General features: G+C 44.2%; 2 protein-coding genes across 2 annotated transcripts; one reads left to right on the top strand and one right to left on the bottom strand.

Moving 5' to 3' along the window:
• Window positions 1-1033: 1033 nt before the first annotated feature.
• LOC107389258 (olfactomedin) lies at window positions 1034-4994 on the bottom strand. Its single transcript, XM_015965309.3, has 5 exons — window positions 4873-4994; window positions 4583-4738; window positions 3571-3783; window positions 3363-3495; window positions 1034-3166 (listed from the first exon to the last, which is right to left on the bottom strand). The coding sequence occupies exons 1-5, from the start codon at window positions 4909-4911 to the stop codon at window positions 2319-2321; spliced, it is 1389 nt and encodes a 462-aa protein (XP_015820795.3). The 5' UTR covers window positions 4912-4994; the 3' UTR covers window positions 1034-2318.
• Window positions 4995-7664: 2670 nt separating this feature from the next.
• Window positions 7665-10284, top strand: si:ch211-194m7.5 (olfactomedin-4). The gene is made up of 7 exons (XM_015965308.3): window positions 7665-7812; window positions 7893-8015; window positions 8095-8313; window positions 8750-8903; window positions 9008-9235; window positions 9443-9611; window positions 9686-10284. The coding sequence occupies exons 1-7, from the start codon at window positions 7759-7761 to the stop codon at window positions 10140-10142; spliced, it is 1404 nt and encodes a 467-aa protein (XP_015820794.3). The 5' UTR covers window positions 7665-7758; the 3' UTR covers window positions 10143-10284.
• Window positions 10285-15663: the final 5379 nt, after the last annotated feature.

The raw sequence follows: 15663 nt of genomic DNA, 5'->3' as shown, positions 1-15663 counted from the left end.
CCAGTGCTATCCTCTGGTCAAGGGGATAAAAACGAACAAATCCAGGTTTATTCAGTACATCTGCATTGATCCCACTGATTGTTTAAGAGCCAAGCCCACAGAGGTACGGCAGCACCGCAGAGATAAAGCCACATCTCAAGAGCTGAAGCTTCTATCTTTGATCTGTCTTTATTGGATTTTTTGCAAAACAAAAGTTGCCGAGTGACCTGACTTTTTGATTACACGCTGGGAGAAAATGCCTATTTTTAGTTTACTGGTCTGATAGAAAAACATTGTTTTAGCTAAAGGAGACCTGAAGTTCAGATGTCGTTTGTGAACTATGAAGAGTGTGCAGCAGCAGCTGCGTTCATGTTTAATATTACACGTGTTAAAACTGGATCACTTCAGATTTTTGAATGCAAATGTCACCCTGCAGAAAGAAAATGTGTGATTTACTATTTATTTTTTAGCTCACTGATGACACAGTGGACTTAAAAATAAAGAAATTACAAAGGTCTGAGGGTTTACAGAGTCGTGGTCTGAGCAGGACGGCTGCAGTTGGGCGGGTTTTCTCTCTGAGCAGAGCTTTGGGTGTGTCTGACAGGCAGCCAGCACAGAAAGTGAAAACCAGGCCACAGGCCTGGAAACATCTGTCCCCACCATCAGTGTGCGAGCACACTGCCTCCTACTGGAGGCAACAGGAAGTACTCACAGAGGTGCGTACATCTGATTACAAACATTAATCACTGCGAATAAGTAAGAAGATAATAATTGTAATAACAATTGAGTCTTTTTTATTAACATATGCCTTCACATGATATTTTTCCTCTTGTGTTTTATGTCCTGTCTTGTCTTTGTGTTTGTTTGCGGTGAGAAACGTTACGTTCCCTTCGTGTGACAAGTGCTTGTGAAGGACAGAGATGCATGTTTAAATACGATGATTCGGTTTTAATCTATCAACTGTCTGTTCATGTGCAACATGTAATTTGATTAAAATAACATTTCTGCCAAACTATGCACATTTACTCCCATTAAAAAGGAACAAAACCATAAATAGATCAAATAGCAGCTTTAATCAATAGATGTTCATAATTCTGTGTAAGTTTCTTTAATTTACCTTAGTTAATATACCCCCCACAGACAAGACAGTGCCCATGTTAATATTTGATTTATGTAGGTTTAATTAAGATTAAACTCTTTTTTTAAGAGACTTTAATCCCGGTTCTTGAATGTCACCATCCAGCCCTCTCCAGGTGTTTCCTTGATTCAGTTGTTGCCTCCATAGCATGTCCTCAAGGGCTTGTAAATACCTGTTAATCACCTGTTGGTGTGAGTCAGGCGTGCTGGAGGAGGGAAACAACACACACATGCAGGATAGTGATCCTAGACGGCCAGGCTCAGATTCCACTGCCTTAAATTACTAAACGAGACGCGAGTTAGCAACAGCAACACTCACAGCCAGGTGCTTCAGAGTAACGTGCCTTTCAAAATGAATAAAAATATATGATTTGGATGTCTTTACTATTTTCTTCTTGTGACAGATTTACTAGAACATCCCATCTTACATGATTTCTATGTCTGCCGTCAGGCTATTTTCAGGTTTCCTGGCTCTAAAGCGGTGGAGGAGGAAGAGCAGAGGCCCCAGCACAGAACCCTGAGGGACACTTTAGTTGTTTTAGTTACCCGACCTTAATCAGCAGGCCATAATCAGAGCTTGATGACCTGTTGAATAGGTGATTGAAGCTCTGAACACTGAATCGGGTGAGCTGGAGCAGAGAAACAACTAAAACATGCTGGGCACTTGTTCAGATACCAGTGAACTAAACATGTCGTTATTTTTAATGATAATGATGGAGCTGTTTGATTCGTTATGGTGAATTTTTTAATCTGTTTTTGTGTGTTTTGCCACTGCAGCTGCAGAAGGATCGAACCTCTGCTGAAGCACCCGAGCCTCTCTGCTGGATCGAGTCTTCTGTCATCTCCCACGTTAAAAAACATTCATTTCATCACATCAAGGAAAAAAACACTTCATTTAAGAAACTATGGCCTGTATTTACACTTAATATTGTTTCCTTAGGAAGAATGTAAAAAAATAAATTATTTATTGAACTTGCAGGTGCTTGTGTGCATTAGCTCTCGCGCGCCCTCTGCTGGTGAATAAGCTTTACTGCAAAGTTCTGATTAAACTGGTTTTGGATTAATTGAAAAACGAGTTATTTTCAGCATTAAGGTTTAAGTTACTTGGTAATAAAACGTGATTTAGCTAGCTTTAACTAACTGCTTGTTAAAATAAAACTGACTTTCTAATGTTTGCCTGCAGAGATGGCTACGTCAGCAAATCAGAAGAAGGCCTGATAGGCCAGGAGGTACGCATCGTTGTACATGTAAATCTGCCTGTTGGTGGGGTTGTAGCTCAGACTGGCCACTCCTTTAGCTACTTTCTCCAGCGCCAGCGCCAGTGAGTTGGTTTCCTTCCCTGTGGCTGTGTCGAAGGCGTAGAACACTTCCTCTTTGTAGTCGTCCACATAGCGGGTGGCGTACAGCACGCCACACACCATGAACGCGTTGGTCACCGCCTTCTTGAACACCCTGGTCTCCCACGTTTGGGACACATTGAGAGTCTGATGTTTGTCATCCCAAACTAACCGGCTCACCACCAGATTACCATGGTTACCGACGGTGGCGTAGATCGCCCACAGTCCGGTCTCATCCGCCTCCAGGTCCACGTCGCTGTGGGAGCGGCAGTCGTAATAACAGTAAGGGAACTTGTTGTTGAAGCCCACGCCGTTGCCTGGAAGCGTCACCCTTTTGACGCCATTTGTCTTCAGGTCATAGCGGCAGACGTCTGCAGAGCGGTAGCAGTGATAGTACAGAGCCTCACCGTGCAAGACAGCACTCGGCCCCTCAATGGTGTTAGGGTGAGTGTAAGAGGGAGCAAAAGTGAAGTCTCTGTGGTTGGTGGAGGCCATGAAGTTCTCATAGCTCTGGTAAACGCGGAGCACGTTTCCGTGGATGTGGCCGTTGACCAAAGGCTGGACCCAGTAACTGTGCTGCTGCTCCTCGCTGTTCGTCTGCGCCTGTTTCCCCCAAGAACCAGAGAGGTAGCTCTTCCCGTAGGGACTGATCTTAGTGGTCACAGGGCTGCTGATGCTGGTGATCAGACCCTTTAGGCAGTACGTGTGCTGGCCTGAAACAGGAAAGAATGTTTTTGACTATTATCTTGAAATACTTCTTACATTTAGACTGGGTGAGAAAATAAGTAAGAATTCAGCAAAATGCCAAAAATCCAAGCTTCTGAAAACCCGGTGAGATGTCCTTCATGACCACTTAAGAACGTTGTGAGAAGATTTCACTATTTGTCACAAAATTCACACGCGACTCACCTCTGAAGTCTTTGGGGATTGTCTTGCAGGACTCCACGCTGTTCTTCAGGGACCGCAGACTGTTTTTTACTGACTTCATGTTAACCGAGTCAGATATTTGCATCCTTTCTACTTTACTGCGCAGGTTACCCACCTGTCACAGACAAACACACGCGTGCTAAAAAAAGGTACGAACCACGAATGAAATGGGATTTTCTGTAGCCTGTACCTCTTTGGAGAGTTTCTGTGTCTGGGCGTTGTTTAGCTGGTTGTGGACCGCACCAACATCTGCCTCCAGCTGGCTGAGCTCCTGGCCCAGCAGACGCAGAGACAACGCTGTGTACAGACCCTGGTGGCGGAGGTACTGATACGGCTTCAGACGAGCGGTCACGTTCTCAACTTTAGTCTGAATCTGAGGAAGGCGCTTGCTGGAAAGCTCCACCTGCAAGGAAACACGTCTTCAGAAATGATGGCGTGCTGTCATGTGATGATAGGACGGAGCTGCATGGTGGCGGTTGTCTTCAGGTAAGAAGGTCGAAGATCCAGTGCAGTTGATGACTTTCTGTATGTTTGCACGCACTTTTCATGCACGTACTGTCAAGATCCTGTTCCTGCAGTGACCTGTTGCCACAGCAACCTCAGCCCGCACCTCATCAGCTCCATTCATCCCACCTGTTCCTGTCATCAACTCATCCTCCACACCTGTTTCCTCTGCTGTTTAAACCCCAGCCTGCTCTCCAACCATCGCCAGATTATTGAACGCTCTGCCAGTAAATTCTCCAGCCTGTTACTCACCCTGCCATCGAAGATCCAGAACCCTGCTCCGTCCCCGACTTCACCTTTTGGATCTCCCTGTTGGACTATTCCCACCTCAGAACTCCTGGTAACGACCTTCTGTCTCCTGACCTTTGCTTCTCCCCTTTTAATAAACATTCTTAAACGTGTCATTCTGTGTTGGGTGTTTTTACGGGTCCGCCAGTTAACTCATGACAAGTTCGAGTTTTTAAAACCATGCAAACGTGGTTAGGTGACGTCAGCGGGTACTAGTTGTGTGTGTAAATGTTTTAGTCTTTATGTGGCCCTCTGGGTGTTCCTTGCCTCTCACACCAGCTGCAAATGTGGCCTGGATAGATTAAGAATATGGACGAGTTTAAATCCGTTCCAACACCACAGCCACAGTTAGCTGAAAGACATAAGAAAGAGTGGAATTTAAATGCTCTGATGCATTTAGGAGTCCCCACCTGTTCCTGCAGGCTGCTCAGAGATCCCTCACAGTGCTGAACCTGCTGCAGCACAGCCTCGTACTCAAGAGCAGGAAAAGACCACATGGTGGAGTTTACTTCACACTGGCACGAGTCGTCCTTCTTCAGGCCGAGCACGCGCTGAGCCCGGCCCTCCTGCAGAAACACACAGTTGCACTGTAATCATACAAGCTCTAAAACGTCCCCATTCATCCATAAAAATAGAAAGTTAAACGAATGCTGGTGTCCTCTGCCTTCTTTCCCACTTGTGGTGTTTTAGTGAAACTCACCGTCGATGTGAGCAGCAGCGGCAGCAGGAGCAGCAGCATGATTGCAGCAGGACGCGTTAATACTGAACATCTCCGTCTTCTCCTGCCTCTGAAATACGAAAAACATTTCTGCTGATTCAGGAGTCGCAGCCAAACCGCAGCGCATTTCACGTGGTTGTGAAACTCCACACAAGAGAAATCGTGGAGTTTCACAACCATCTTCATTCCCGTTTTCATTTATGCAAGAGTTTCTGTTTCGTTGCACGAGAACGTCTCGCTGCTTCATAAAACAAGTTTTAAAAATCCCCAAAACTCTATAATCAATATTCATAGTTTAACTTGGAGAAAACGTCTCGGTGATGACTGAAATGGTTCCTGATGCTGCACTGTAAACCCAAATAAGTTCCCAGAACTCAAAATTTTTGAGTTTTGAAACAGAAAACTTTAAGTTTTCATAAATTAAATTTCTTAATAAATTGACTCACACATTTTAAGTTTAATTAAATTAAAATTGCTCATCAAGGCAACTCAAAGTTGACAATTCCAGGAGATCTGCTGAACGTCTGCATGCAAAAGCAAGACGATTTTAACAGTTTATATGAGATGTTTGTGTTAAATGAATGGACAACCCATCTTTGGGACACGTACCTTCTTATTCTCCCATTTTCTGTTCCTGCTTAATTGTTGAACAAAGATTTTCGATTCCTCCAGACCTGTCTCCGTTGGTGTCGCGTAACCGAAAAGGTGAGATGCTGGTTACTTGTTATCCCACTCCAAGAGGTTTACTCCAGTCAGATTAGAGTCATTAACCTGAGCAATACATGAGCTGCAGGTGACTAAGATGTTTGGGTTTGAACCGAGTCGTCCTTTGAGCTGCAAGCAGTGTGTTTGCCGAGATGAAAGTCTAGGTTAATGGTGATCATTCAAAAATCAGTCAGATCAACATTTCATATTTATATGGAGGATCGCATCTTGTTGGTCATTTTTAATAAATGTGTAGTCAATCATCAACACGACGCTTGTACAACACCACCTTATCAAGTGAAAAAAGTCAAAGCTTTGTACACATTTCAGACACAGAGGAAATTCCATGTATTTTCCATTAGAGGGAATAGCAAGAACATTAAAATCAACGTGACAACCCAATAAAAATACACAAATACATTCAGACCAAAATAAATTCAGATTTAAGAATCAGGAAAAAGACAAAGATGGAGCAGTTACAGTGCAGAAGGTGCAGCATAAGAACGTTGGATGGATGGATGGATGGATGGATGGATGGATGGATGGGCAGAAGGTGCAGCATAAGAACGTTGGATGGATGGATGGATGGATGGATGGATGGATGGATGGATGGATGGGCAGAAGGTGCAGCATAAGAACGTTGGATGGATGGATGGATGGATGGGCAGAAGGTGCAGCATAAGAACGTTGGATGGATGGATGGATGGATGGGCAGAAGGTGCAGCATAAGAACGTTGGATGGATGGATGGATGGATGGATGGATGGATGGATGGATGGATGGATGGGCAGAAGGTGCAGCATAAGAACGTTGGATGGATGGATGGATGGATGGATGGATGGATGGATGGATGGATGGATGGGCAGAAGGTGCAGCATAAGAACGTTGGATGGATGGATGGATGGATGGATGGATGGATGGATGGATGGATGGATGGGCAGAAGGTGCAGCATAAGAACGTTGGATGGATGGATGGATGGATGGGCAGAAGGTGCAGCATAAGAACGTTGGATGGATGGATGGATGGATGGGCAGAAGGTGCACCATAAGAAAGTTGTATGGATGGATGGATGGATGGATGGATGGATGGATGGATGGGCAGAAGGTGCAGCATAAGAACGTTGGATGGATGGATGGATGGATGGATGGATGGAGATGGGGCACATTTGAGGTCAAGAGGAAGCTGATTGTGTGCAGCATAGTAGCTAAAAGCAGCTTCGCCCTGTTTGGTTCTGACCCGGTTCTACCAGCTGACTGTTTTCCCTGCCGGGCTACATACCTGAAGGAGATCCAACTTGTATTCTGTCCCCGTGCCACTGAGTGATTTATAAACTAGAAGCACTTTCAAATCCGTTTTTTCCAATTATTCTAATATTTTTACTGTTGTTATTTTTATTGCACCATCACCTCCCGTCGGACAACCGTGACAAAGAAAACAAACAACATTTTCTCCAAATAAATGTGAAACTTTTCCAGAATGTTTTCTGATGGAAAATATAAAAAAGTTGCAGTTTGTTTCTTCTAACATGTTTTTGCAGCCCCTTCCTAAATTAAGGTATACCCTCGTGGGGGCTTTGGCTAAAGTTAAAGTCCCATTAGTCACCCCACACTGCTGGCGAAATTCATCTCCACGTTTGACCCGTCCCCGTGGGGAGCGGTGAGCTGCAGCCGCGGCCGCGCTCGAGAACTATTTGGAGGTTTAATTCCCCCAATTCACCCCTTCAAAGCTGAGTGTCAAGCAGGGAGGCGTTGATTCCCATGTTTTAAAGTCTTCGGTATAACCCGACCATCTCCCAGGCCCAGGGCGGACTCTACTACCAGGCACTGAGAAGGTGGCTTGCAGAGTTTGAGGAACAGGATTTTCCCAAGCACTCGCATTTATCATCTTTCTTTCTGATTGAGCAACGTCGGAAAAACAAGTGGGTTTTTGCACATTCAGCCCCTGCTGGGGCCTCTCAAATGTCAATCCAGCCCATGACTTATGAGAATTTTCTCTTAACCAAGTAGTAAAAAGAAAAAAACCCATATCACCGCATGGAGGAAGTGATTCTCGACTCGTGTGCAGATCCACTTATTCCCACGCAGATGCTCGTGGGTGTGTTTTAATCGCTGCTGCTGACAAAATCAGACGGTGAAGAGACAGCCGACGCAGATCTGCTCCATCATGAAGCTCTACGTGATCGTTCCTCTGTGGGCTCTGATCACCGCCACCCAGCAGGTAAGATACTCGGAGTAAAAATATGAGCAACTTTTACTTTTTAAAAGAAAACATAAATTTGTTTTAATGTTTCATTTTAGGCACCGACACAAGAAAACTGTCAGTGCGAGTTCATCAGCTCGGAGAAAATCTTTCCTCATGACAAACTACGGTCAGTTCAGAGCAGCGTCTCAGACTGCAACAGCAACGTAACTCCACAGATGGTAAGTCGATCTGTGAGTCTTTCATACGGGGAATCATCCTCTGAGTCCAGAGGGAATCACGTTCCTGATGTCCCTGCAGACCTTCGGGATGGAGAGCCTGCTGCTGGGTTTAGATCGGCGTCTGCCTCAGCTGGAGGAGGACGTGGCGATGCTGGAGGAGGAGAACGATGGAGAGATGTACGGAGTTCTGAGTCTGTACGTGATAGAGAACGAGCTCACCGAGATCTTGCAGCTGATAGATCAGCTCAACAGCACCAGCCTCAAACACAAGCGCCTCATCGCAGACGTCACTCAGAAGGTAGGCACTGATGTGGTCATCGAGACTGCTTTGGGTTCAGCCCTGCTGTAATCTTCTATATTAAATGTTATTAAACGTTTTGGACCATTGACTAAAAACCGGAAAATCGATCACTGGAGAAGAGGATGAATTGGATTTTTCACGACATGCCCGTCCAGTTCTACTGCACCTGGTTGCTTCCTTTCTTCATTTTCCACCTGGAGATGCAAAGATGAGCATCTCCAAACGTGCACCGAAACAGAAAGACTGGCAGTGCAGACAGAAGCACAGATGTGATGCAAACCCCTCAGTTGTCTTCCTTAGTTTTAAAATCAACATTGAGGCTTCTTTGTGTTCTCTAATGTTGTAATTTAGTCGTGATTTACCCAGTTCACGAATGGGAGGGTCATCCATCTCTGTCTCTATAATGATCACTGACCTGACTACTTTGTCTCAGCTGGAGGAAGTTAAAGATGAGATGGAGGAACTGGAACGGTTCGACACCATGCAGGTGGTGAAGGGACAACAAACCAACCAACGTCTGAAGAGAGACCTGGACCAGTGCAGGAACAACGTTCTCCATCCCATCCCTCAACCCACTCAGCCTAAGAGTTAGTTTCAAATCACGTGTTGTTGCCCAGTTAGCCCAACTGGAAGAAAATGGGCTAGCTGATCTTGTTTTCCTCTTTGATGTTTACATGACCCAAATTCCCAGGTTTGTGTCCCTTTGGCCGGTTTCTGAACATCAGCGAGCCGAGGGTCTTCACAGCCGGAGAGTATCCTGGTTCATACAAGTATGGAGCCTGGGGTCGCGATCCTAATCCAGAGGTGGGGAAGGAGGACTGGCATTGGCTAGTTCCGATGACTTCCGCCAACAGACTCGCCAACTACGTCCGTCTCTACTCCACCCTGAGCTCTTTAATTGTTGGAGTGAGCACCCCAGGTCAGCTCTAAGTGTTTGTCTTTGTTTGTTTTGGAAGAGGCAGACAGACACTGAGAAACGCTTGACTAAAACTTTGCGGTAAATATCTCACGAACCACCGTAGAGATTCGGATGAAATCTACAACCAATTGGAGCCAGTCTGAACAAAGATGGCCACATCCAAACTAAAACTGTCATTTCTCAGCTTGGTGTTTCTGTTTGTCTCAGGTAATGTCCTGATCCATCCCTCCAACCCAACCACCAACACCATCCAGGGTCCCAATAATGTTCTGTATGGAGGGGCCTTGTACTACAACTGTTACAACCAAGACACTGTTTGTCGATTCAACATGACCACCAAAACCATCACCACAGTACAGCTACCCAAAGGCACCAGGTGGGTGTAATGCTCCCCTAAAACCATCAAGCTCAATAAAGAAACGTATGCTACTGATGCTTTTTTCCCCCCAGGTATAACTCAAAGGGTAATTTCTGCCACCTTGATGAATGCTACCCATTCACCGACCTGGACTTGGCCACCGACGAGTCTGGCGTCTGGGTGATCTACACCACCACTCAGGACTTTGGAAACCTGGTTCTGACCAAGGTGGAGGAGGGTGCGCCGCCGGCGCTCAGTCAAACCTGGAAAACGAAAGTCTACAAGCAGAGTGTAACCAACACCTTCATGGCCTGTGGCGTCCTTTACGCGACGCGCTACGTTGACAAACTCACCGAGGAGATCTTTTATTCGTTCGATACCTCAACAGGAGAAGAGAACTTTAATCTTGGTATCTTCATGAAGAAGATGTCTCCAAATGTCCTTTCTTTAAACTACAGTCCAGTGGATCACATGCTACACGCGTACTGCGACTCCTTCATGGTCTCTTATAAGGTTTTGTTTGAGAACCCGAGTGACGATTTTCTTTAAAAACCTGTTAATAGTCCTGCTGTCAGTAAACGGCACAGAAAGCAATAACCTGATGGTTACGTTTAAATTAGGGATGGTCAGTATTGGCGTGACGTTGTATTATTGGTTAGGGTTGGTTAATATACTCTTGTAATGACACATTTGATAGATCTGAGGTTTAGTTTGTGAGGTTTCTACGTTAGTTTGGCATAACGTGTGATAAGGAGAAATTAGCCGTGTGTTTGTCAGAGTTATGACATAAAAGTGTGAGTCAGCTGCTGTTGGAGACTTTCTTCCATTATATTACTCAAAGTGGTTGAACCCTCGGTTAATCAGTACATTTGCAGTAGCGAGTGAATGCCTTGTAAGTTATACTCGGGGGAGAAAAAACCCTTTAAGCGCCTGTATCACCCCGGAGGAGTCAGCTCGAGGAGAAAGCAGCAGAACACGACAGGAGTTGGAGTCTTATTTCCTGATATTTGGACATCTCTCCTCTGATTGGCTAACAGCAACTCGACTCTACCACTGACTCTGTTTGCTCCGCAACACCGATTTTTAATCTCCACAAATAACACAAGCCTGGAGGAGTTCTGCTGTGTAGTGGAGTTGCTAATGTTAACAGTTAGCTTCTACTAGCATCCGTCTGTTTTCTTTCAGAAGCTAATGCAGGAGATAGGTGTAGGAGACTATTTTCATGTTCAGCCTGCATGAAAAACTCAGTGACTCTTTGTAATCATGACTAATTATTAAAATATGATTTTTCAGCGTTTCGCACCTATGAATTTAAAGAGCTGTCATATTTTTCACAGATAAAACTTTAAGCTTAAGTATGCTAGCAGGACATACATACGATGCCATTTACCTAAAATGATTACGCTTTTCTTTTCGAAAGGAGACCCTGCATAAATCAGTATTGGTTAAAAACCGACGTCGAACATCCTTTGTTTAAATTTGTAGCGTAGACAATCTACATACTAGAATTAACGCTGTTTGCTAACAGCTTTGTTAGATTCTGAGAAAAGATCAGACACATTAGCATATGAACTTCTATCGATTGTATAAATATCCAGGATATTTATACAATCGATAGAAGTTCATACACCAACTGCCTTGGTCTATATTTTAATCCAAAGATTAATTTTTAATTTAAGAGAATTAAATTTAATAGCAAAAGATTATTTATTAAACAGAAGACTTAATGGAATCTTTGCTTATTCAATAACCAAATATACACCTTTCTGTGTTTCATTTCAAAGAAGAGTCAGCTTTAAAAAGTTAAGAATTTATTACTAACAATTTTAAAGATGACAATTTAAAAACGACAATTTAAAGAAATGACCATTTATAACAGCTTTGATATTAAAACTTGGTATTTAAAGCAAACCTGTGTCTGAATGGAAACTAAAATGAAATGCGATGTTTGGATGCGTGGATGGATCTCAGAAGATTTCTTTCAGAGACAGAAACGCGTTCTGGGTGAAACGTTGTTTTGCAGCTAACTGAGTGGTTTCTTAGAGAGAACAGCATACAGACGCCATCTGTCGGAAGTGTCTACCTCACCCAGTCAGGAGACCCTCTGTGGATCCGAGATGTCAGGTGGAGATGATGTCCTCCGGGCACGAGATGGGTAGAGGAACCTTGGTGCGACCAAATCGGTCCTGAGATGTCTCCGGGTCACAACGGCGTCTCAAAATCAATAACTCTGAAGGAGTTTTGGTCAGCTGGTTACAGGTGGCGTTTATTCGGAGCGATTCTATCGGCGTGACAGAACAGCTTCTTGAGGCTCGGGCGGCCGACCCTCGTCCTCTGGTTGGTTCAAGAACTGGACTTGAGCTGCGGAGATTTTGGTTTTAACAAAACCTCAGAACACGCCCTCTTAGCGTCAGGAAGCTTGTTGTTATGGAGCAAAGACATGAGAGCAAGTTAACTTTACCCTGAATCAGTCCTGCATGAGGTGCACACGTGCAAATGACCTTCCTCACACTGTTAAACATCACTGATCATCATAAATAATAAGTATTATTAACCCAAAGAATAATAAGTCATTTCAGTAATTAAATACATTTATAATGAACCACGATGATTATTTTATGATTGTAATAAACAGTAAAAACAGTTTATTAAAATTATATTTTAAAATCTTGAAGTGTCCTTCATCTTGCGACGGAACAGCAGATAAAGATGTTTTCAGCAGACTGTCGTCTCCGGTGATGGATCATCTGTGGGACAAAGTACAGCTCGACCCAGCCGGGGAAGTGTGACCTTTGGGTCACAAATATGAGGCCGTTCACGTCACTAGAAATTACAGTTGCCGTTTTTATAATCTTTCCCCAATAAAGTCATTAGCTTCTGCTTTCTTTTAATGAATTTTTGTTCATTTTTCACGTTTAACGGAAAAGCGACCAAACACAAATGACGCTTGTGAGGGTTAGAAACGTGCACCAATCAGATCCGGTGTTCACGGTTTCACCGTGAACGAATAAAACATAAAAAAGACATAAAATGATTTGACGCGTGACCTCTGAAATTCTGACATTAACACTTTATTTCTTACTTGTTAAATGATCAGTACACAGACAGTGACGGCTAACTTTGTATTTATATAGTTTATATATATATATATATTATATTTAAATTTTACAATACACGTCCGAATGACAATGAAGCGGGTAAGAGTCTTTCTACAGTTTGAGTAGAAACAAGCTAACAGGGAAGACTCCCACAATATAAAACAAGAACAAAAGAACTTATTGCTTCATACAAATGAATTATGACGGCAGTAAGAAGTGTAAGTGTAGTAGTAGTAACACATTTATCAAGTTTATTATACCAAGATGATGTTCCACCCTACCTATAAAAAACTCAGGGAAGAGAAACAAAAACATGATTTCTCACGTTACAGCAGTACCGGTGTTTGTCACTGGTGACCTGCTCTATAAAGTATCTACAAAAGCAAGGAGGCCCAAGGTCCTTACAAACGGATCCAGCGCCAGCTCGCCGGAGCTGGATTAAACGTTAGAGATGTGGGGGTCAAAGGTAAAAAGTACTACCCAGAGTGAGAACGAGGTGTAGGTTGACAATACTGTACAGCACTTCAAAAAGGGACAAGATACATTCAGGAGCCCCCCCCCCCCCCCCCCCCCCCCAGGCAGTGCGGGTAGACGTTGCAGGAGGAAACCGGAGTGTAGATGGCAGCAGATAGCTCAGTAAAGAGAGGAAACACAGAAAAGTGATGGTGCACAAACTCCGCCACATGCAAATGGTGGTGAAAGTGATGGTGAGGCGTTTGATCTCGTCTTCTCCCTCTTCAGAACGTTCAGCTTGTTTCATTATTTTAAACACAAGAACAACGATTAATCTCCCATGCTTCTGCACATTCACATCCGTCTCTGTAACAACCATCCAATAATATGTCTGCTCTCTCTCTCTGCTTCGCCTTAAACTTTCTAACAGCTCTCTGCCGCCCCCTGGTGCTCAGTCAGATAACAACACTACCAGATCGTAAAAGTGACGTCAGCTGATAGCCCTTTACGGTGCTGCTGGGCTGGCCTGTGAGAGCCGGGGCACCTTGTGGTTTTTTTTAAGGAAAGGGTTTTTTTTAAAGGTGGCTGGGGGTTGCCCTACATTCTGAGCTTGGAGCCCAAACGGCGCCAAAAAAGCCCCGCCTCTAACAGGCCGCCTTGGGGAAACACACACCTCAGTGTTCGGAAGCTACGCTGCTTCCTACATAGGACCAAAGTCTCAGTTTAAACTTAAAGCAAGAAGAAGTGACGAGTGATGAATGCTGGACATAAATGCACCAAAAATTAAATGTAAATCCAGGGGACTCTACGTTTTCTCGCCTTTAAGGTGGTCCAAGGTCACGGCAGTCATCACCACAGGTGTGGTCGGGTCAGAAACTACACTTTCCGTCTATAGGCTCGACTAACGGAGCTAAACTAGTGAGATTATGGCCACACAGAACATCAAAACACCCACTGACCATGTAGAGATGGAGTCCTTGTTAAAGGTTGTGTCGTTTGGTTCTTTCTTTGGTGCCGTTCCGTTACAAAACCCGGCCCACGCAGCTCTCCTTTCAGTGTGTGTGTGTGTGTGTGTGTGTGTGTGTGTGTGAGTGTGTGTGCTTTGGTCAATCCATGCAGAGGAGCTGGGCGCTGCAAGGGAAGTTTTTCTGCAGCCGTCCCAGAGAGAGGTCAGCTCGGTCACCTCCCCCCGGTCTGGTTTTGGTTTGGGTCGGACGTGATTGTCAAGTTAGAGACCGCAGAGGGTCGACTACGGCAGAACCGCATGCATGCAGTGGAGCTACAGACCGATGATGATGATGATGATGTTGCACCTACGGCTCTACATATCCGTCTATTTCACGGCTATTATAAGCTACTACTCAGACTAGAATGCCCTAAAATCACACTCGCATGCAAACACGTGCTACTTCTACGCTAGGTTTATGCAGCAGATTGTCTTTACAATGCGGTGACACGACAGGTTAAAGCTGCATTCAGCAATGTGGATCCAAATCATTCAGATCTTAATAATGTTTTCCTTTTTTTTTTTGTTCTATTAGTTTTTGTAGTTACCAGCCTGGTCTGTCACATGCTCCATTTGCTTCCTGCAACTGGTCCAAATAAAAGTTTTGGTTTTCTTTCACCTCTTCAGAGGCAAAAAGGAGCTTTAACAGCAAACATGCAAAATGAAATGTCAAACGACGCAGCTCATTCCAAAGCGAATTAAACGATCGTGTTGTGAGATAGCTCATGCTAAAGTTCACTAATGGTCACACCTACATGCAGATGCTGTTTCAATGGCTTTAATCACTCGTTATTATTTATATTTGCTCTCATTTCAGTAGCAAATAACCCAAACAGCTGATATAAATATTTCAAATGTAGAATTTTTATTTAGTTTAATTTGATTAGCTTATTAAATTTTGCAAGTGTGCAAAAGCAGACTGGTTTAGTTCTTCCGATGGACAAACGTGAGATGACAACTTAGCCACTAGGGGGCGCTACATGCAAAAAGTTGATCGTAAAAATACAAAAATGCCTAAACACATTCACATGCGCGTGCACACACACACACATGACACGAGCACTAGCCATTCATAAATTCTAGCTTCATAAACCATCGCACGGCTCCAGATTGTCTTCATCCGCAAAGTCAGGATAATCAAACGACTTCAGATGTTTCTACTCATCTTTCTCAGTACTGTGGGAACAACTTCCTGCTTCCTGTTGGTGCAGAGATGTGATGTCAGAGCGACTGACTGGAGTTTGATTTCCTGTTTTCAGATAAATCTCCATCAGCTGATTTTTCCCGACAGAACAGATCCAGGTTTGGTAATGGTTGGTTTATCATGAAATCTGAGTGGAGCTTTAAACCGGCGTGTTGTGCTCTAACTACCCTCTAAAAGAACTAGATCACCTCTTCTAGGCGCTACAGGTGCACTCGGCTACGACGAGACTCTGTAATGTTGTCTGCCCGACTCTGAACACACCTTCTCTCGTGGTCGCCCGGCCCTTCACGACAAACCTCACAGAGAGAG

This window comes from Nothobranchius furzeri, chromosome 4, assembly GCF_043380555.1.
Source record: "Nothobranchius furzeri strain GRZ-AD chromosome 4, NfurGRZ-RIMD1, whole genome shotgun sequence".
Lineage (NCBI taxonomy): Eukaryota > Metazoa > Chordata > Actinopteri > Cyprinodontiformes > Nothobranchiidae > Nothobranchius > Nothobranchius furzeri.
The sequence above is the reverse complement of the archived record's forward strand: the minus strand, read 5'-3'. Positions and strand labels throughout refer to the sequence as shown.